Source organism: Marmota monax, unplaced genomic scaffold (genome assembly GCF_021218885.2).
Source record: "Marmota monax isolate L192 unplaced genomic scaffold, Marmota_monax_Labrador192_F-V1.1 WCK01_AAM20220418_F8-fsc00105, whole genome shotgun sequence".
Lineage (NCBI taxonomy): Eukaryota > Metazoa > Chordata > Mammalia > Rodentia > Sciuridae > Marmota > Marmota monax.
The window spans coordinates 6709389-6731753 of NW_026692947.1; the positions used below are offsets into that span (position 1 = coordinate 6709389).

Sequence of the window (22365 nt, forward strand, 5' to 3'; positions counted from 1 at the left end):
GGGCTTTTTTTCCTCCTCCAGCTTTATTAAAGTATGATTGACAATTAAAAATTACGTGTCAAGTAAAAAAATACTTTAAAAATTTCAGATGTTCTATATGAGTTATTGATAAACATTGTGAAATGATTACCAAATAAAGCTAATTAACACACCAGCACTTCACTTAGTGATCCTTATTTTGTGTATGTGGTGAGAACACTTAAGTTCCACTGTTAGGAAACTTCTAGTGTACATCATTATGAACTATAGTCACCATGCTATACATTAGATCTCCAGAATTTAATCATCTTATAAGTGAAAATCTGTGCCCTTTGACCAACATCTTCCCATTTCCCTAGTAACCACCATTCTACTCTGTTTCATTATGAGTTCAACTTCTTTAGATTTTACGTATAATTGAGATAATGCAGTATTCGTCTTTGTATATCTGGTTTATTTCACTTAGTATAATGTCCTCCAAGTTTATCCATGTTGTAGCAAATGGCAGAATTTCCTTATTTAAGGTTGGATATAGAAAATTACATATATAAAATATACATGATTTATGTATAATTTTGAAAATTAAATATTTTATATATACTTAAATATTTAAATATATAAAATTATATATTTTATATACACATAATTTTCTTTATTCACTCATTTACCAATAGGCATTTAGGCTATTTTAATATCTTGCTTCTGTGAATGATGTTGCAATGAACAGAGTCCAGATATCTCTTCAAGATAGTGATTTCATTTCCTTTGGATATATACCCAGAAGTGGGATTGCTGGACCATATGGTAGTTTTTCTACTTTTAATTCTTTGAGAAACCTCCAAACTGTTTTCCATATTGGCTGTACCAAGGTTTCACTATTTGTAAAATATCTTACAAGCTTTTTCTCATACTTTTTCCAACAAAATTTCCATAACTAAAATAGTAATTTCTTTGACTACCTCTCCATCTAAAAATGGTTCTCTTTTTGTACAAGAATCCAAGTCATCTTATAATTGGCCAACATTATAAGCTCAGACCCTGCTAAAAATTGTTTAAAATATTTGTTGGACATCTAATACTAATTTCAGGCAACAAATATTGATTCTGTTTTAGCTGTTAGGAAGAAACATTAAATTCACTGTGTTTGTTGGAAATGTCTCCTGCTGTTGTCTACTTTATCTTTAAAAGATTTTTATAAAACAGCTTCTTCTTCATTTTGCTTTGCTGCAGCAAATTGCAACTGCCATCTGTCTAAGTCTGTTTTCTGCTGCTATAACAGAATACCACAGACTAGGTAATTTATAAAGAAAAGAAATTTATTTCTCACAGTTTTGAAGACTGAGAAGGCTAAAAGCATGACGCTGGCATCTGTTAGGGGCCCTCACATTGTGTCATAACTTAGCAGAAAGCATCACAAGGTGAAGAAGCCCACAAGCAAGCAGAGAAAAGTTGGGAATAAGAGAGCAGCAGCATTGTCAGCTTACATAATCCTTACCTGTGTCTACTTTTGGAAGGCAGAATAGAAAATGATGATTGGAGTTTGTATGGTATGTGATCAATGAGTTTGTATGGTCAGGACTTGCAACACCCGATTGCTCCTGATTCTTCTTACTGACCAAAATGACAAGAAGAAGAAGAAGAAGGAGGAGGAGGAGGAGGAGGAGGAGGAGGAGGAGGAGGAGGAGGAGGAGGAGGAGGAGGAGGAGGAGGAGAAAAGAGAGAGAGCAAGCTAAGAGAGAGAGAGAGAGAGAGAGAGAGAGAGAGAATGCTTACTTTTATATAAAGGCACTCCCAGGATTCTTCTTACTGACCAAAATGAAGAAGAAGAAGAAGGAGGAGGAGGAGGAGGAGGAGGAGGAGGAGGAGGAGGAGGAGGAGGAGGAGGAGAAAAGAGAGAGAGCAAGCTAAGAGAGAGAGAGAGAGAGAATGCTTACTTTTATATAAAGGCACTCCCAGGATAATTAACCCACTCCTGTGATAATGTTAAGAGTCCCATCTCCCACTATGACAGTAGCAATTAAATTTTAACATGATTGTGTAGGGGACATTCAAATCATAGCAGCATTCATTGTGTAATTTGTGACTTGTTCTCTTTCAGTGTCTTGTCTCCACTGTTCCTATCTTACTACTTCATAGTTTCTGTACCTCTACTCAATTTTGTAGTAGTAGAATTTCATTTAAGTATTAAATTTTTTCCATACTTATATTTAAAGCTAGAATATAATTTATTATATCATTTAAAATTAAAATAAGTATTTCCAAGTTTCGACTTTCGTAGATATCACTATAACTTGCCTTGTCTGCATAAAATATTCAAATAAACAATGTTAAATTGATGTATAAAAAAATCATTCAATCAATCTACTAATGTCAACTAGAAGTTTGCTTTTGTGTATACTAGAAATTATGCATGTACCCAACACATGCATTACAATATAGCAATATTTTCTACAATGTTTAATGGAAAAATGACTTACAGTATTGCATGTGCTAAATCAAAATTAAGATTAATTACATTTAGTTAAAATTTAAAATTCCGTTCTTCAACCACACATTTCATATGGTCATCAGTCACATTTTGTTAGTGGCTACAGTATGGAACAGCATAGTCCTAGACTGTCTATAGCAGAATCACAGCTGTGATTCAGGCCTAATTCTAAGTCCAACATGCCTTCCTCAATGCCTCATTGCTTCTCAAGGAAGGAGCTCTCTCTGGCTACAGGGAGACATTCTTGTGGCCTCCCAAGTTCAAGGTCTATAAATGGGGGTTCAGAGCCAACATAAGTAACAAAGCAGAACTCCAGGCAAGTAAGAGGTAGAGAGGACAGGCATGGGTGTACTTAGTAGCAAAAGGATGCAAATGAAGCATAAACCAACTCTGGAGGTTGTGATTCAGAGACAGAAAGAGATCTTGGTTTAAATAGAAGAAAAATAAAGCTGGGAATAGCACAAAGCTCTAAAGATAGGAAGCTTGGAGAAGCCATGGGCCAAACTGATACACTTAATAGTGGAGAGGTATGGTCTGTCTACCTCTGTGGCCACCTTATGTAGGGGCTTCTGAGGGTATCAATCTCTCTAAAGATGTTTGACAGATGTGATTCTTCTGGTTGAGAAAGCTCACTATGCTGTCAGTGAACTGCAGGATAGGTTGTATAAGAAAAAGATCGAAGCTTCAAGGTCAATTGTGAGATGTCTGTTGTTCAAAATGAAGTATGGGGACAAGAGGACAAAGGGAAAGGATAAAAACTGGAGATGCCACTCCACCCTTTTATTCCCATGAGTTTCTCTACTTATTATGTAATTTATACCTTCCAGTAGTGGGTTCCTCTACGTGGTCCACCTCTTCTCCTTTATTATCTTTCCCGTTTTGTTTCCCCAAAGCTGCCTTCTACTTTTCTACACCACAAGATGTACAGTTCCCTGCATTTTACAGAACTTTCCCTTGTCTTCCTGGGCTATCATTTTTTTTTTTTTAGTACTGGAAATTGAACCCAGGGGCTCTCAATCACTGAGCCACATCTCCAGTCCTTTTTTATATTTAATTAGAAATACAGGATCACTGAATTGCTTAGGGCCTTGCTATGTTGCTGAGGCTGGTTTTGAACTCATGATCCTCTTCCCCCAGCCTCCTGACTGGGATTACAGGCCTGTACCACCGCACCCAGCCTGGACTATAACCTTTAGGTACAGTCCATTCATAAAATCACTCTAATATTGAAAAAAATTCAGAATGCACTTTCTATCTCAGTTTTTATCCTATGTGAGGTTTGTGGGATTTCTCAAAATTATGAGTTTATCATTTTCATCAAGTTTAGAAAATGTTTTGCCATTATTTCTTCTGCTCTCCCCACCCTTCTTTTGGATTTTAATTATACTAAAAATGGGTGTCACTGAGAACCTGTTAATTTGTTTTTTCCAGTCTTTCTCCTCTTCATAATATGGCTAGTGTCTGTTGCTATATTTTCAAGTCCACTGATCTTTTCTTTTTCATTGTTCAAGCTGCTGTTAAGTTTACTCAGTGAATTTTTCATTTCAGATATTGTACTTCTCAATTCTAGATATGCCATTTTTATAGTTTCTTATTTATTTATTCTTCATTACTTGTATATTTTCCTTTACATTGAGCATATTTATAATAGCATTATTATAATTCTTGCCACTTCATTGCATAATTGCTATTATGTGGGGGGTCTGTTTCTATTGATGGATTTTTTTTAAGTGCTGCTGGGGATCAAATCCAGGGCAGGGTCTCTTCTGAATGCCACAAGGGTTCATCAGGTCTCTCCATGCAGCCTGATTAGAACTTGAGTGCTTCCCAATCCTGCGGAGCTCAGAAAATGGTTTAGCTTGCAGTTTCCTCAGAGTTTTCTTTGCCCATTCTTATGGATATGTACCTGATGAAGCTCACTGATCTTAGTATTTAGCCTAAGATTCATGGAGACTCAGATTTTTGGAGCTCTTTCTCTGAATACCTCCTTTTTGGGGGACCCTGCCTCACAAATTTCAGCTACCCCAGTTTCCCAAACTCTGATATTTTCCTTCTCAACTTAGCAAGACTGTTGTTGTCTACTTGGATTCCCTTCCTTATGGTCTGGAAAGTGCCTCCAGGCAGAGAGCCAGGAATATTGTAGGGATCACTTCATTTGCTTCTCTTCTTTCAGGGATCACAATCCTGCACTGTGTGTTGTCCAATGAAAACAATGGTTTGGTACATTTTACCCAATTTCCTAGTTGTTTACTGGTGAGAGGGCAAATCTTGTTCCAGTCAATGTTCATGTCTGGAAGTGGAAGTTTCTTCATAGCTTTTTGTACTGCTAAATTTGTTCTTGCTCAAGTCGATACAAATATTTCTCTGGACAAGTCAAACTGTCTTCACTTTTAAATTTTCTTGACTGCAGACACTCACAGGCAATTACTTCATCATCTGTGCTTCTTTCTCCCCCAGGAATCTAAGGAATTGCATTTCCCATGTTTTTCTTTCAGCAACACATCTGTTCCACTAGCTTTTTTCTCTGCTGATGCTACTTCAGTGTCACTTTTTCTGTGAAGGGTGTCCTCTAGGGAAGTGCTTGAGGATCTCTCTCTTCCACTACCCAGCTCTTCTGGGGGAAATCCCTACTCTGGTGCATGAAAGCTGGCAGTCTGTCCACTGGCTGGATCAAATGCAGGCTGCAAAGGACTTTCTCCACACTGGTTTCCCTTTTCGTGAAAGCCCAAATTTCAGCTCAAGCTCACCATTTCTAAAAATAGAGATTGTACCTTCTTCACTCTATATACTTATTTAAGTAAATTACTTCCTATATGGAAGCTATGTAGAGAATAATATAATACAAACCTACCCATCTAAGATCCGGCTAAACAAGATATAAAGCATTGCAGATATAGTTGAAATCCTCTAGATATCTCTTTTATTTGTATTCCCCTTTCTACCCTTCTTTTAGGAAGTAGCCAGTTTCCTGAATTCAGCGCTTTAAATGTTCATTTAGTGTGTGTATGTGTGCATGTGCGTGCGCACGAGCACATGGTGTGTATGTGTGTGTGTGTGTGTGTAAGAACATGGGTATATAAATTTTTGTGTGTATATTTTTTTAACAAATATTTATATTCTCCATATATCCCTAAACAATGAATAGCATTTTACATGTTTTTAGCTCCATTCATGTATCCATCCCAGGTTATAACTTATCTGAGCTGCTGTGTCTGGACACAGAAGAGAAAACAAAGAGACATTCAATAGAGCTCTATTGAGCAGGGGCTACAGGTTCTCCAGGAGAATGGTTACCTTAGGGGGAAAGGAGCCAGTGTAACTGTGTGTCCTAAAATACAGGCTTGGTTATCTTAGTAGAAGGGCAATTCTAGCTACAGCAGGGGTTTGTTGCATGGTTTTGTTTCCTGAACTCATGGCAGAATTCTGGGGAGAACAAAAGGGCTACAGGGAAGAACTTTCAACTATCTCTGGTAATTACTGCCACAACCACCATCACTAAATCTCTCTCACATGCTCATTGGGAGTGAGGCACTGTGATAACTGCTTATAAGAATTCTTTCTGATTCCCCCAAACAATCCTCAAAGTAAGCATTCTTGTCCCTGTTTTATAGATGGAGAAACAGGCTACAAACACCTTAACCATATCTTCCTCCTGAAGTTTTAATGAACACTTTTATTTGGAGTGTCCAGAGACATGTTAAGCCCAACGTGTCCAAAATTTCTTTCTGCTTGTAGCCTCTCTCCTCTTCATTCTTTCCATTAACAGCTGTGAGAGTAAGCCTCTTAGATCCAGGTCTAATCAGTTACTACCCTGACCCAAAGTCTTCAATAGCTCCCTTCTGCCCAAAAGAATTGAGTACAAGGTTCTCATGTTGGCATACAAACCTTTTATCTAGGCCCCCAACCTGTGCTCCTAACTTTATTGCCTACTATTCTTCCATACCCCAGCCAAATGAGACAATTTGCAGTTCTCCAAATAATCATGTATACTTCTGTCTCAGTGACCTTGCTCATGCTCTTCCCCTATGTGGCTGTTCTCTCACTTTCTTCTGGAAATTCTGGAAACCTCACATAGTCTTTGCTTGAAACAGGGAGGAAGTACTTAGTTGGTAGGAAGATAGATGTTTGCTTCCTCTGTAAAGATATCATGAAAAGATTTGTTATAGTTTTGTGTGGAAGGTGATTAGGAATTAACAATACAAGGTAGGTAAGTGATAGAGAGGGTGTGTAAGAGTGTGTGTGTGTGTGTGTGCACATACAGTATAGCCAAAATGGTCACTCAGCCCTATTTGTGAATAGTGAGGGCCACCTTGTTCCTGGTCTTTGGCTCACAGCTACAGGAGATACAAGGAACTATTCTAGGCTCTGGGGTTCTTTTCCTGTGTAGTCCTACTGACTCCTTGGCACTAGAGAAAACCCTGAAGCACATGATGTGCTGCACATCTTTTGCTCATTTGTTTCCGCCTTATTTTTTTTTCCCTTGAAGAGGAAAAAGAAGCTTGTATTGTTTGTATAATTTCCTTTTTTGCTCAACATAGTCTTCTTCTTTCCCCAAATTAATACACAACATGTCATCACCTCTTTTTAAAAATAAAGATCCAGCTTCAACAACCTAAAACAAAACAAAACTCTACTAACTCAACTTGTTTAACCTTGGATTCATCTTTGCTTCCCTTTTCCTTCCTTCCTTGGACATTCCTCTCACAAAAGAAAACTGGCTCCATTTCTGGACTTTAGTTAAGGGTTCCAAATTCATTTGATCACCCAGTTAAATTCTTGGCATCACCTGCAATTCTTCCCTTTGATATGCCACCCCTGCCCCCAGCCCACCGACTCTATTTTTAATCAAACAGTTCTAGCTTTTCTTTGTTAAGAACTCATCACATCTATTCCCAAGGTCAATTCTAGTTTAAAGATTTGTGTTAGTCAACTTTTCTTTGCTGTGACAAAAATACCTGATAAGGGTAACCTAGAGGAGAAAACGTTCATTTTGGCTGATGGTTTCAGAGGTGTAGTCCATGGTGGGTTGACTCTATTTCTTTGGGCCCAAGGTGATGAAATCAGATTTTGTGCTGTTACCATCAGGGAAGGCAGGGTCTGTTTGTGCTACAGCTCTTTTAGTGCCACAACAGGCAACACCTTCTGGGGTTACCATTCAGTCGCAGACCACAAGTGATTCCTTCTCAGATTCTTGTCTCATGAACTCTAATGAAATTCACAGACAATGAAGGGCAAGTGAGAAAGGGTAAGATTTATTCAAGCAAGAAGAAAAGAAACAGAGCTCTCATGGAATGAGAGGGATCTCCATAGAGGGTTGTCTTTCGAGTGTACTAGTCTAGGGGCTTATATGGCCACTGGGTAGGAGGCATTGTTCAATATTTATGTTGATAATGTATCAAAAAATGTTAAATCTATTGGACCAACAGTTTTGGAATGTTGCCTAACTTTTATGACAATTAGGTATCTGGAAGATGACCTGTTTATTGGTTGGGACTGCAACATTCTAATTGGTTGGTCCCTTTAAGTGAGTGATCAAATGCTGTTGAGTTCAACATTATCGGTTCATCTTGCCTTCCCCTTTTCTTGCCTCTCTGAGTCAAAGGGAGGTTGCCAGGGAAGTAGGTGGTACTTCCCATATACTTAGAGAAGCCTCTTTGGGGCTCACTACCCTAACTGTCTGCCTATGTCTTATTATCTGACTACCTTACCTATTCAATGAGACAGAATGTCATAGAAGAAGGGCATGGTAGAGGAGTGCTTCTCACCTCATGGCAGCCAGGAAGCAGAGAGAAAAGGAGTAAAAGGCCCCAGGGAAGATGAACCCTTCCAGGGAACACCCCCAGTGACCATTTCCTTTAGCTATGCCCTGCCTCTCTACAGTTACCACCCAGTTAGTCTATTCAAACTAGATAGACTGCTTAGGTTACAGTGCTCATAATCTAATTATTTCACTTCTAAATATTCTTGCATTAACATAGGAACTTTTGGAGGACACCTCATGTCCAAACTGTAACACACTCATCACCAAGGAATGAGGAATAGGGTAGGATTAGGAGAATTTTTAAAAATATACTTTTTGCTTCTACCACCAAAGATCCTTCTCCTTCTTCTTTGTACCAGGGATTGAACCCAGAGCCCCTTAACCACTGAGCCACACCTATACCCCCTTTTAAAAAAAAATTTTTTTTTGAGACAGGTTTTCGCTAAGTTTCTTAGTTCCTCATTAAGTTGCTGAGGCTGGCTTTGAACCTTCCATCCTCCTATGCCACTGGGATTGGAGGCATGCACCACTGATTACAGGCTTATCATAAGATTCTTACGTTGCTTGAAGAGATAGGGATGTAAAGCATGAAAAAGCTTTCTGTGTGCTACTGAACTCATTGCTTAGCACCATTCAGGTCCTTGCCACCTGGATACTTGTAATCATCTTCAACCAATCCCCCACTTCCCCCACCCAACATCTCCCATTCAAACATTCCTCATCATCTCTCCACTGACCTCTGGACTAGGTCCAAACTTGTTGACACTCCATATCTGATATTACCTTGTACTCTGCTGCTTCTTCATATATGGATATCTTGGGAGTTTTTTCACCCCCTCTTACTCTCATTCTACACACTCTGCCCGGAAGAATCATTGCATTCTTAGAATTGCATTACTATCTACATCCTGATGATGACCAACTCTCTCCTTCCAGTTCAGATCTCTTTCCTGCCAGATTGCACTATCCAACTGCCCACTGCTTGTCTCCCAAACTTAAAAGTGTTCACTTTCTGTCTCACCAGTCACTCAATCCAGATGCCTGGGAGTTATCCTTCCCTCCTCTCTGTCCCTCACCTCACACTCACCCAATAAACACCAAGTCACTTTATCCACAGCATCTCCTGAGTCTGATCCCTGCATCTCACCTTGTCGCTCACAACTAAAACACTCAGGATCACTCCAGGAGAACTGGGCTGCACAAAATAACGACACAAGAAACAGAGATATCTTTTTCTTTGGGGTCCTGTGACCTTAAGGGTCCGCAGAAAGAGAGTGAGCACGTGCTGAACCCTTTTATTGAGGTGAAGTCATTCAAATGAGGCAAGGGGTCAGCTTTCAGGGAGTTGAGTCTAGCTTAGTGATGTCTGCTGTCAGCAGGTTGACTGACATCTAGGAAGGCCACACCCAAAAGCACAGCAAGAGAAGGGACACACAAAGGACGTTTCTATGGAACATTGTATCCCAAACAGGGCAAAGGGGTAGGATTACAAAGGAATAGGTGAATGTAGCCCAATCCATCGCCTACATCTGAAGACGCATCCTCAAACTTCTGGACCGCAGCAATGTCTAGGTCACTACGAGAAGTAGTGACAGTCAAAAGCCTCTCTACTCCAGGGCGGGAGACGTGAATCATTCAGAGTAGCTCCCTACAATGCCTCATTAGTCTTCTTCTGTCCTACTGGTCTCCCTTCTGTAATCAGTTCATCCTCCCCACTGCCAACAGTGTCATATTTCTAGACTGCAAATTTGATCGTGCCACTCTCTTACTTAAAACCCTTAAGTATATCCCCACTGACTTGAGGATAAAGTCTAAAAGCTGCCCACACAGCCCTTTCCACTCTGCCCTTTCTTAAGACTTACCTTCTGCCCACTGCAGAAAGTCCAGACCAGCTCCTTTTAGCTTCCCGATGTGCCCCCTTCTCTCAGGGTCCTGAAGTATTCTGTCCACACTGCTTGAATGATTTACCCTTTCTTTGTTCTTCCAACAAACTCCTTCTGCTTCTTCAATTCTCAAATCTAGAGAGGTTCTCTCTAGAAGACTCTCTTGCTTCCCACCCAGGAGATACAGATTCCTCATTCATCCTCCTTCAGTCTTTAGTATTTAGTATGCTCTCTATAGTGTTTTTTTTTTTTTTTTTGCTTGCTTCCCCCTACAGACTCTCTAAGAGAGGAAACAGTATTTTTTTTTCTTTCCATAGTTAGATCCTAGACCAAAACATAGCCAATAATAGGCACTGAATGTTTGCTGAGTACGTACATGAATGTATCTTTTCCGGTTCTCTGTCCCATCACTCTCTCCAGGAACTTCCTTTTGAATCAACACATCTTATAACCTCCCCTCTATGTATCAGTACTTTCCATTTCCATGGCTTCATGTTGTTTCTCTCCTCCACAGATGGATAGTGACGCCACACAGTGAGACAAAAGGAACAGGAAGGGGTGGACATAATAAGTTGAACTTGTTGAGTTTAAGAGTTGTGCAGTAAACAGTGGGCTAGTGCTCTTTCCTTTACCTCTTTCCTTTTCCTCTACTTTTGTCATTATGCCTGGTCCTCCAGGTCCAGCTTAAATCCCATCTCCTCCTTCTCAGTACAAACACCACCTGGGAGCGTGCTCTGAATGTATTGTTTGGCCTGAATGAGCGGTTATCTTTTCCTGAACGTGTGTCTCATCACTTCCTCTGGAGCTCATGGTCCCTTAGTGTGGAGACCACAATGTTTATCTATGGCCCTTGCTCATAATGGGCCTTTAATAAATATGTGTTGTCATTTTGTTATGTGCATAGTGTGACCAACCATTTTGCTTGTCCAGAATGAAGGGGGCTCCTGGGATATGGGACTTTCAGTGGTAGAACTGGGCAAATCCCTAGCAAACAGGACAATTTGATCACCCTATGGATTCACCCAAGCCACTTTAGCTGTCCATGCATACTATCCCATAGTGTTTTTCTCTGGTGCATTCCCCTACTTTGTTCCCATAGTTGGGCTTTAATAGATGTGAGCCTTCAACACTGATGGTGAGCTTTAGCTCATTCACTGCTATACTCCAAGCACTTGAAAGGGCAAGAAACATTATAGGGAGTTAATAAAAAAATCTTTTTGAATGAATGAAAACATTAAGTCTCTCTGTCTTTTGATAGTCTCATTTTCTTCGTAACTCTGTAGTTCTACACACACACACACACAAAATTCTAGATAGGAACAATGACCTTTGGTAATAATAGTCCAATCCATTCTAATTTCATTTTTTGTAAATGCCTTTGTACAGAATTAATAAAGAAAACCTTGAATTTCTATTGGTTTTTTTAAATGAAACAATGAAGATCCCCAAAGATACTAACCCCCCTGTCCCCCCAAAAAGCTAGTTTCTTCATATGAATGGTACCTAGCACATAGTAGGTGTTAAATTTATAGCAACTATTGTATTTATTGTGTTTACATACCTGAACACACACACATTCTTTTTTCTTTTTTTGGTACCAAGGACTAAATTCAGGGACACTCCACCACTGAGCCACATCCCGGCCCTATTTTGTATTTTACTTAGAGACAAGGACTCACTGAGTTGCTTAGCACATCACTTTTTGCTGAGGCTGGCTTTTTACTTGCAATCCTCCTGCCTCAGCCTCTCTAGTCTCTGGAATTACGGGCATGCGCCACAGTGCCTGGCAACACACATATTTTCGAAAAACTCATATCCTCTGGTATGAAAGCCAAACTGTAGAATTTGAAAATATTAGAGAATTCTCAATTCAATAATTCCTGAAAAATCAATCTATCATTTTCGTTTCGTCAAACTGTACACAATAATGTACACTGAAGATAAAGGTCATTTTTTTTTTGATTTTCAAACTGATTTTTTTTTTCTGCAAGTTTGACCCAAAGTAGAAAGTCAAGGAGAAAGACTACAATGTTAATGTTTAGCAGATAGGTGTTTTAGAATAGGGACTGCCTCAGAACCTATTAGATTCTTTTTATAGGTAGATGAAAGAAGACCATTGATAGAGTCATATGAAATCTGCATATGAGGGGAACCATAGAGTACTCTTTGCCATCATAGTTTTCATAATACACTTGGAGGATGGTCATGTGTTGAAGTTAATCTCTGCTTTTTCTTTGCCCCTCCACCATCAAGTCAAGTTCTGACACAGATATAGCATAATATATTCTTCTGCTGTCATGGAATCTTATTTTTTAATAACATGGTGGGTGAAATAAGTAAGTTCATTTAGATATGGAAATCATTATAGTGATGAAGAAATATGGGTAAGCCAGTTTCTTCAATGGCAGATTATTTTTCTTCTTGTCTTTACCACATGAAAACTTTGTCTGTTTCAAGACTCCCTTCGAACATTCTGGTTTCCGTTAAATTTTCTCTGACTCTTTCTTTCCAAACCAGATGAAGTCCTTTCCCCACCATTTCCCCCATAACACCATGAAGAACATTTGCGATTGGCAGGAAGATCAATAGAAGAAACAGAGCGAGGGTGGGGGGAGGGAAAGGGAAGGACAGGTACTGGGGACTGAATTAGAATAAGATATACTCTGTGCCTTTATAATTATGTCAAAATCGATTCTACTGTCATGAATAACTAAAAGGAACCAATAAAAGGAGAACATTTGTGATAAGTTTTTATTCACTTGTTTATGTTGTCCCTCTTTACTGGATTAATTTTAAGGGCTGTGCTTTATTTATCTCTTCATTCTTAGTGACTGGCATATTGCCTGACACAAAAAGGACACTTGAGAAATGCTTGCAGGGTTGAATTAAAGTGCAGAGAGTTTGCCAACCTCAGGGATTTTGAGTCCCACTCTGCAAGGACAATGATATGTGGCATGAGCTGAGCCCTTTCAAATTATGTCCTAGTTTCTCATCTATACAGGGTATAGATGGGTAGACCAGGAGCTAATGGAAATTTATTATAATAGCCCATTTAGATGGTGCAAAAGACTTCATAGCTACAGAAAAGGAATTTATCAGATATCAGAAAGTATAAATACATTGGCATGTTTGGGATTAATATTACCTCTGCTATACCAACAGCTCACATTCAATCCATCAGCAAGTCTTGTCCATATCCTCATTCAAACAAAATCTCTAATCTAATTCTCAGTCGCTTATAAATTCCTGATTGACCAACAAAATAGCCTGTACAATAGCCCACAACAAACTATATTTTAAAATGGTAAACTTAGCTAAAAAGATTATAATTAAAAAGCAAAAAGTGGGAGCAACTGAAAACAATGACTGCTGGTATCGCCCTATTAACAAAAGGTCCTTCCTAAAAATTGCAAGATTTCTAATCATCTCAATGTACACAAGTGCTGGGCAAGGTGGTGCATGCTTGCAATCTCAGCAACTCAGGAAGCTGAGGCAGAAAGATCACAAGTTTGAGACTTGCCTCCACAACTTAGCAAGGCCCTAAGCAACTTAGTGAGACCCCAAAATAAACAGTTGGGGATGTGACTCAGTTGAAAAGCACCCCTGGGTTCAATCCCCAGAAACAAACAAATTCAAAATTAATGTGTACTTGTGCTTGCAAAAGTGCTGGAGATATGGCTCAATGTTAAAACACCCCTGGGTTCAATTCCTGGTACCCCCCCCAAAAAAATTTTTTTTTAGAGCTTTTCCCACATGCTCTGATTATTTTTTCAAGGATGAGATCCAGCAGTCTGAATTTTAAACAAACACCCCAGAGAATGTTGATGAAGGTGATCCAATAACCACAGGTTCAGAAATCTGTTTTTGAGGATTAAAAATTAGATTGTTATATACTGTATATCTATCCTGTGCTCAGAATATGGAGACAAAAAGTAAATTCTTGCTCTCTTGATATTTACAAACTTTCAGGGGGGTAACAAACATACAACCATCTCAGACAGAAAATGATGTCTGACCCTATGAATGATATGGATAATACATGCAATAGGAATACAGTCAAGAGTCAGACTGAAGAGATCCTTGAGTTTGGACTGTATTCTCTAGGTATTTCTTCACACATGCAGATAAAATAAAAGTGGCAGTCACTTTAAAAGCCCTCAACTATGTTTGGTGGTCGGTTGCGCAAATTGTAAAGGACTGTTGTTGAACTTTTGTGAAGGCAGATTCCACACAATCTGGAGCTTGATAGGATAAGAAATACAAAAGTGTTCTAGATGCTACTGGGGTTTCCAATCTTCCCTGACTGGGAAAACTGTATAATTTCACCACCCAGTGAGTCTGAAGAGAAAATGTTTTGAGTACAGGTCTACTTCCTACCCCAAATCAGAATTTTCTGTTCCTATGTAGCAAGTAACTTTGCTTGAATACATGGCAGTTATTTTTATCATGTCGAAAGGAAACGATTTAGGGCTCGCAGAAGAAGACTGTAGATTTGGGTGCACCAGAACAAAAGGAGACAGACTATTCAGTTCACTTGTTTAAATATCATGTGGAAAGCACTGCACAAAAAACTAAGACGGACAATTCTTGTCCTTAAGATATTTAAAATCTAGATGGAATCTCCAAGGAAGAGACCCCAAGAGTAAACGGTAAGCTCCCAAATCCACAAACCACTGAGCAGAAAATTTGTACTTTCAGAGTCTTGAGGCCTTTGGCTGAAGGAGTGAAAATTAGTGGGCTACTGAGTTGGGAATGAGGAACCTCTCTTTGAAGGTCATGGACTTGTAGAACTCTTTGAAGTAGTAGATGCTAGACCGCCCAAACCCCACGCAAGAGTACCTCGCAGGGACTTGCGGTGCCTAAACCACCAAAGCTACAAATTTATTACCCAACTACCAATTATGTGGTTTAGAGCCAGCGAAGAGCTAAAGCCCGCCCAGGAGTCCAGTACCTCGTTCGGATTGGACAAACTCATTTCGCTTACACCCCTTTGCCTGTCAATCACACCTCTGGCGCGCCCACCCAAACCTTTGCTCCGCCCCTTTTCAGTGACGCAAAACTGGCACTCTTTCGCGCCCTTGCCCTGAAACTCCCCACCCGTCGCTCCAGTTCTTCATTGGTAGTAGAGAGGAGAGGGAAGGCAAGGAGCGACCCATTTTGACTCCCGAACTACCCTCTAGCCTGGTCTCAAAGTCTGTCAGCAGAGCAATTATAGGCTGGAGCTGCGCGCAGGCGTACAAGGCCCGCTGGTGGAGGGGCACTTCCCCTCCCTCGTGAGAGAATTTGTTACACTGTTGTGACGCAGATGGCACTCCGCTCACCGCCTTCACTTGCGATTGGCTGTAGCTGAAGTCCGTCACCCCGTCACGCCCCCCTCTTTGCCTTCCCTCCCAGCTCCTGACACTTGAGAGATTGCCCAGGAGGCCACGCCTTCCCCCGTCTCTGCCGCTTAGCCCTGCGATTGGCTGATGGAGCTGGCATGCTCTCTCACCCCCTACCGGCTCCCGAGCCTCGTGAGGCTGGCGGGACCCCGCGGAAGTTGTCAGTCAAACTCCTCCTTCCCACCCCCCCGCGAAGCCCTTCCCCCGGGCCGCGCGCCTTCGCGTGCGCGCACACGCACACACATTCTCCCTTGCCTGTACCAACCACCTTCTCAAGTTGTAGCGGTCGCTCGCCGGGTTTCTCCGTGGGCGGCTGGCGGGCGCCTGGGGGAGGGGGGTTCGCACCGCGCGACGCTGCCAGAGGCGAGTGTGTGTGCACCGAGGGTCGGGGCAGCGGGTCACCGCCCGGGCGATGAGGGGCCAGCGCTGACAGGAAAGAGAAGGCACCGCGACGACGGCTCCAAGAGGATCCGCGATGGCAGCGCCCCGGGAGGAGGCTCCAGGCAGGGCGGACGGCTCTGGCAGCGGGCGCTGAGGTGCTGGCCGGCTGGCCGGCTGGCGACTAGGACTAAAGGGACGAGAGGCGCACTCCGCGTCCGCCACCCCGCGCTCTCGTCTCAGTTGTCTAAACTTCAGGCTCCCCTCCACCCGCCCTCCGCGCCCGGAGTCAACAACTTCTTCACCCCCCTCCACCCCCGCCCTTCCCTCCGTCAGCCCGGGGAGTTCGCCGCGCCGCGGGGACCAGGAACCTCCGGCGCTGAGATGTGGCCGTGAGGCGTTGTCGGGCGGCGAGGAGAAGCTCGGCGGTGCCCGGGAGCGGGAGGGCGGAGTGGCCGGGAGCTCGGGGCGCAGGGGCGCGAGCTCTCCGCGCCTCTCCCCCGCCTCCTCCTCCTGCCGTCGCTGCCGCTGCCTGTGCGGTGCAAGCAGCCGCCGGAGCTGCCAAGCGCCAGGGCCGCAGAGATGTCGTCGTCGTCGCCGCCGGCGGGGGCTGCCAGCGCCGCCATCTCGGCCTCGGAGAAAGTGGACGGCTTCACCCGGAAATCGGTGCGCAAGGCGCAGAGACAGAAGCGCTCTCAGGGCTCGTCGCAGTTCCGCAGCCAGGGTAGCCAGGCGGAGCTGCACCCCTTGCCCCAACTCAAAGGTAACCTCCGAGGGCGCAGCCCCGGGAGCGAGCGCAGGGGCTGGCTCCGCTCGCCTCTGTGCCAGCTGAGCCATTTCCTTCTGGAGCTTGGTTTTCCTACCCTGCTGGGGTCTCGGTGTGTGTTCCTTTAGATACCTTGGCGTCGTCCTCGCCCTTTATTCCAACAGGTTTGATGCGAAGGCATTTGCTTCTTACTTCTCCCTGATTCACCTTAACTCTTCCCATCTTGGAAGCCAACACCCCTTCCCACCTGCGCGCTTGCTTAACCTGCCCTTCCAACTGGGACTCTTGCGTCCCGCAAGATAGAGTTATTCACTCTTCCCGGAGACTTATCCTTTCCCTATCTTGCTTTAACATCCTGTCCTGTCGTTCGACCCTCACTTTTCCCGTCTCAGCTCCTGTTTTTTTTTTTTTTTCAGCCGCTCTTAGCTAGCCCTTTACTTTTTCTATTATAAATCTGTGCGCACCACCCTCTTATCAATTGTCCTGCCCATTGATTATTCCTAAGTCATTAGACCAGGAATCTGAATGCAACCAGCGGTTGAATTAGCTGTCTTTAGATATATTTATAAAGTAAAAAACTAAAAATCAGATCAGTGTAGTATTTTTTAAAACTGTATCACTCGGTTTAAATATTATCCCCTGAAATACTCTGTCGTCTAAGAGGATACACACGACCAGTTTGGAGAAGTATCAAGGAATAGATAGTGTTGCTTTGCAATGCAGTGGGAACTTAGTTCACTAGACAGTGATTCCAGGGACTTTGTAGGTTTGTACAGTAATTCAAGTTGGTAACCATGCCTAATGCCTTGCAGGAGTACTTGGCACTCCCTTTGGCACACTTTCCCACTAGGTTTAGAGGTTTTTCAGTAAGTTGTTTTCTGGTGTTCTTTCTTGTTCTTTGAGAATTACTGGCTTTTAATTTTAAAAGACATTTTAATGTCTTTGCTTTTTATGAGATAGAAATATTATGGAACAAGATGATTATGCTTCTAGACATTTAAAAATTATTGCAACAAAAGATACCCGATAGAAATCTAGATAATCTGTTTTACAAGACCAGGAAATTGAAGGTTCATACTAAAATAGATAAATGTTCAGCAGATTTTCAGTCCATTTGAAAAAGATCCAGCAAGGCCAATCTGGTTCTGATTTGTCTTTGGGCCTATGAATCCAGCCTGAGTTGGCAAGGAGTCTAAAGAAAACCCTAGATCAAATCACAACTGACCTATAATAGCTTTGGAACCCCATTCAGACCCTACATTACCCTGCCTCTTGGGGTGCTTCTAAACCAAGGATATTTCAGAGCCAGAATAAACTGACTTTTGAGAAGAATGTTTAAGATATCTGTGCTATCACATTTGATTGCTCTTTAGCAATTTACATATATTAATCAATGGTAGACCACAATGGTAGACATTGCTAAGACTTTAATTCTTGAGTAATGTCATGGCTATAAAAGAATACCATCTTACCTAAGAGGGCATTAAATTTGCTGTTTTATGGGCTGGGGTGGTGGCTTAGTGGTAGAGCACTTCCCTAGCATGTTTGAGGCCCTGGATTCCATCCTCAGTACCACATATAAATAAATAAAATAATAAAGGTATTGTGTCCATCTACAACTAAAATTTTTTTTTAATTTGTCATTTTACACTTAATTAGAAATCATAGTATTTTTATGCTTTTTATTTTTTTCATTAATCAAGTTATCTTTGCAGTTTGAAGGTTTGTTGCTAACATTTTTCTTTCATATTTATTGAACTTGCTTTTAGTAAGATATTCTGGTTCCTAGTATTGTACTTGTTAATATTCCACTTTATCTAATAAAAATAAATTGAATATTATTTGTTTCAGCCAGGAGATGCACCTTATTGTATACTTTTAAAAGCCTGGGGAAAATATGCATAGACTCAATAATCATCTGAGTTATATAGTGTCTTATTCAACAAGTTGAAGGTGCCTTAAATGTTTTATTTATAGGGTTTAGTCATAATAGGGCAAAAAATAGTAAAATTGGAATTTCAGATTAATTCTAGATATTTGCATGAAAATATAGTATTCCTTATAGGAAAATTACCCAAGGTAAATTTATGCAGATTTAATTGAGGAAAATAAGACCTTACTTGGGTTACTTACTAATAGGAAAAACTACTTTTGCTGCAGGTGCCAAATGCTTGAAAAGTGACTTTTTTGAAAAATTCAGTTGTTTCAGTTTGTAGCTTGGCGGTGTATTTGATACCACAGTATTGTGTGTTTTTCTGTCAGTAGTAGTTTTTTCCATTTGTGGCTTTAACAAAAAACAGTGGAGAACCACTTAGTATGTGTATGAAAGAGAATTTTTCTTCTTCCTCTGAAATATAATCTTAGTGTGGAATGATTCAGATATCCGTGGGCATCCAAGATCTTTTAAGTGTTTATAACAACCTGCTTATGTTACACTTTGTCCACGTGGGTCTAAACTGGAAAGGTGCCAAGGAGTTTTCCTCAAAGCATACTGCGAGTAAGGATTAACAAAATAATCCAACCTTTTCATCTACCAGAAGTTTATATTTGTATAATCACTTAGTAAGTGGGTTTCAGGATTTAATGGTGAAAATATACAAAATAGTTTTGTTATAGAAAGTATTAAATAAACAAGTCTTGTTAAAAGGCTTTTTAAAACTAAGAAACTGTTGTGTGGGTCCTGAAAATTAAACAGCCATATATTATAAAACTAATTATTTTTTCAAAACACTTTATCTCTTGTTAATTATGTAAGCTCATCTGAGAGATGCTAAAAATAAAATTAGGAACATTTATCAATTTTTTTTCTATATTTAAAATATAGAAATATATTTTATATTGGTAGTGGGCCTAATTTTTCCACCTTAAACTTTTCATCTGGTAACCAACAATTAGGAAACTTTAAAGAACATGTTACTCACAGGTGGTTTTTCAGTCTGTTTAACCTATTTTGTTTAAAGTTACTGGAAGGATTAGTTTGATAAAGTAGTTGATGCCTTACATTTATGACAATTTAGCATTTTCAAATCATTTTATGTTTTTCTTTATTTTTAATCAAAAGTTAGTCTTGCTCATGACAAGTAGAACAATCCAAAGGTATCTAATTCTTAATTTCTGATATCTGCTTTTTCACACCAGAAGGAAATACTGTTGTGTGATAGCCCATGGCTCAATGTATTTTTACAAATATTGTTATTTCATTAGGACATTCTATTAACTTCTTGCAAAATCAATAGTATATCTGTTTTGTTGATGAGAAAGTTGAAGCTTAAACAGATTAGTTTCAGACCTGTGATTATTTATCTGGATGGTGTTGCAACTGATATTGGGACTCAGGTCAAATGATTTCAGTATTTTTGCTACTAATCTGTTTTACGTAAATTAAAGCAGTATGATAGATAGTGACTAAGGTTAGTTCTGAGTCAAAGATAAATTTTTAATTTTTCTGAGTTGTTTTTCTTATCTGTAAAATGGGGATAATGCCTCCTGTCTCCCAGGATTGAAGGGATTTAGTGAAATAATTTAAATACCTAAAAATAGGCAAAGAATGTTAGTTCCCACTTTCTTTGATATTTGAAAATCTAGATTAAAAATATTTTTAAATGAAGAATTAATAGGATTATTTAAATCGTAAACTTTCCTAATTGTGATTTATGTGAAGTGAGATGAGACTGTAACATTTTCAGCATGCATGTAAAAATGAAAATAGGGTTAAATCAAACTCTTCAAAATATCAAAAGCTGTGGTAATTTTATTTTAACCAACCAAATAAATTCAGTTATTTTATAGATATTCATTTCTCATGAATTTTATAGATATTAATTTCTCATAGGATACTGCCAGTAAATAGGAAAGAAAAGAAGAAATTGGTTTTGAGATTTAAGTCCCCTTCAGATGAGGTCAAGAACTTCCCAAGTATCACTAAAATTCTTTGTTGGTCCATTCTTAGAAACTGGGTCCCACTGGAAGTATTGAGGCCAGTAACAGTACCACTGATTGAAGTGGCTGGCTTAGCATTAGGGGAAAAGTGTGTGTGTATGTGTGTGTGTGTGTGTGTGTTGAGGTATATGGTCTTCTGAGTTAATTGAGACAAGAACACTGTCAGCTGAAGTTTCATAACTATCTTAACTTTGGTGTGTGGGGGGATGTGGGTAATACTGCTACTCAACTAACTTTTAAGGTTTATAGATGTTCACAAAGTTAATATCATTTCATCTAGCCACATGGAGGAAAAGCTTTTTAAGTCTAACATCTTCAGAATTCTATTCAGGATTATATCCTCTTCCCCATTTTATTATCTTCTTTGATTATTAATTTAATTTTGGATTATTTTATGAAGTGAATAAAGTGATAATCCAGGAAAATGTATTCGGCAAACTGATGACCATTGGGGAAGAGCCCTGTCCTATGAAGAGTAGATTTAAGTCGTCTTCTACATCAGTGATGATTCACAATTGCTTTGGGCAAGTTGTTTAACCCCTTTGAACTCTAGTTTAATTATTTTCACCTGTAAGAATAACATTTTTCCCTTGATAAAAATCATAGATGAATTAGTCTTTAATGAGTTATTACCCCCTTTGGATTTCAAAAACAAGTTTATCAACAAAAATAATAGATTTGGGAAAAAGTAAATTTTTATGCTTTGTATTTTCAATTTAGCCTTTAAAATTGTAAACAGCTGGGGAATGAGATGAGTTTATTTCTATTTTTATGTGTTTAGCACTGCAGTGCTTAGTTCTAGTTATACACTTGGAGAGCTTTAAAAAAATATCAATATCTGGGTCCCCCTCACAGAAGATTCTAAATTAATTGGTTCAAGGTAAAATCCATGCTTGTGTATTTCTAAAAGCTCCCAGGGTGATTCTAATGTGTAGTCAGTGTTGAGAATCACTGGCTTAGCATTATCTGTCCTATTGATTTAATTCATTAATTGAGACTTTGTCCTTTTTTCTCTGATACTCATGGCTCATTACCCAGCCTATTAACATTTCCTGCCCTCACTTCACCCCCTGGTATTTACGTTCACTTTCTTAACTTTGCTGCCCCCTATGGCTGATCAGCTGCTTTCCTGAAGGGGATAGTGCTTGTTAGATTCTGGAGTTTTAGGCATGTTGATATAATTCTTATTAGATTTTGCTGTACTATCATAATTAAGGCTCAGCTATCATTCAGTGCCAGGTGGTCAGTTTTCTTTACTCTGATTTTTAGAACAGAGTCTTGAGTAGGCAAGTAAAATTGAGAATACATAGTAGAGGTTTGCCTATTTTTAATCCCCTCATTCAGGATAACAAGTGATGACTCCCACCACTTTGGAAGATAAACTGATTTCTTTTATATAATACATATTGATCAGCTTCTTGAAGATTTAGACCTATTAGTACTGACATGTTGAATAAAAGCTACTGAACTATTGGACTTTACTGTGGTTTTGCTCATGCTTTGTATTTATTTTAGATCAATAAATAGGTTTCTCCAGAATGTTTTCATATTTATGGTTTTATGTAATCTTTTTAAAAATATTCTTTTTAATTGTAGATGGGCACAATAATTTTATTTATTTATTTGTATGTGGTCTTAGGATCAAAACCAGTGCCTCAAATGTGCTAGGCAAGGGCTCCACTACTGAGCTATAACCCCAGCCCCTAATCTGGACCACAGCTTTTTATTGAAGGTACGGCAGTGAGAATCCAGAACCCCTTTTATTCGTATCTCTATTTTGCCTTCAACCT

The 22365-nt window shown here is 40.0% G+C and overlaps 1 protein-coding gene and 1 non-coding gene across 3 annotated transcripts in view; one reads left to right on the forward strand and one right to left on the reverse strand.

The window, feature by feature from the left end:
• LOC131424460 (uncharacterized) overlaps positions 1-17720 on the reverse strand; it is a 37370-nt gene extending 19650 nt beyond the window's left edge. For both annotated transcript variants that reach the window (XM_058581965.1, XM_058581964.1), the window contains exon 1: positions 10091-17720. In XM_058581965.1, the coding sequence (XP_058437948.1) occupies positions 15658-16707 (1050 nt within the window). In that variant the 5' untranslated portion in view covers positions 16708-17720 and the 3' untranslated portion in view covers positions 10091-15657. The remainder of the gene's footprint in view (positions 1-10090) is intronic.
• Positions 1452-1582, forward strand: LOC124097730 (U8 small nucleolar RNA). The gene has a single exon (XR_006853349.1). It is a non-coding gene; the product is annotated as a U8 small nucleolar RNA (small nucleolar RNA).
• Positions 17721-22365: the final 4645 nt, after the last annotated feature.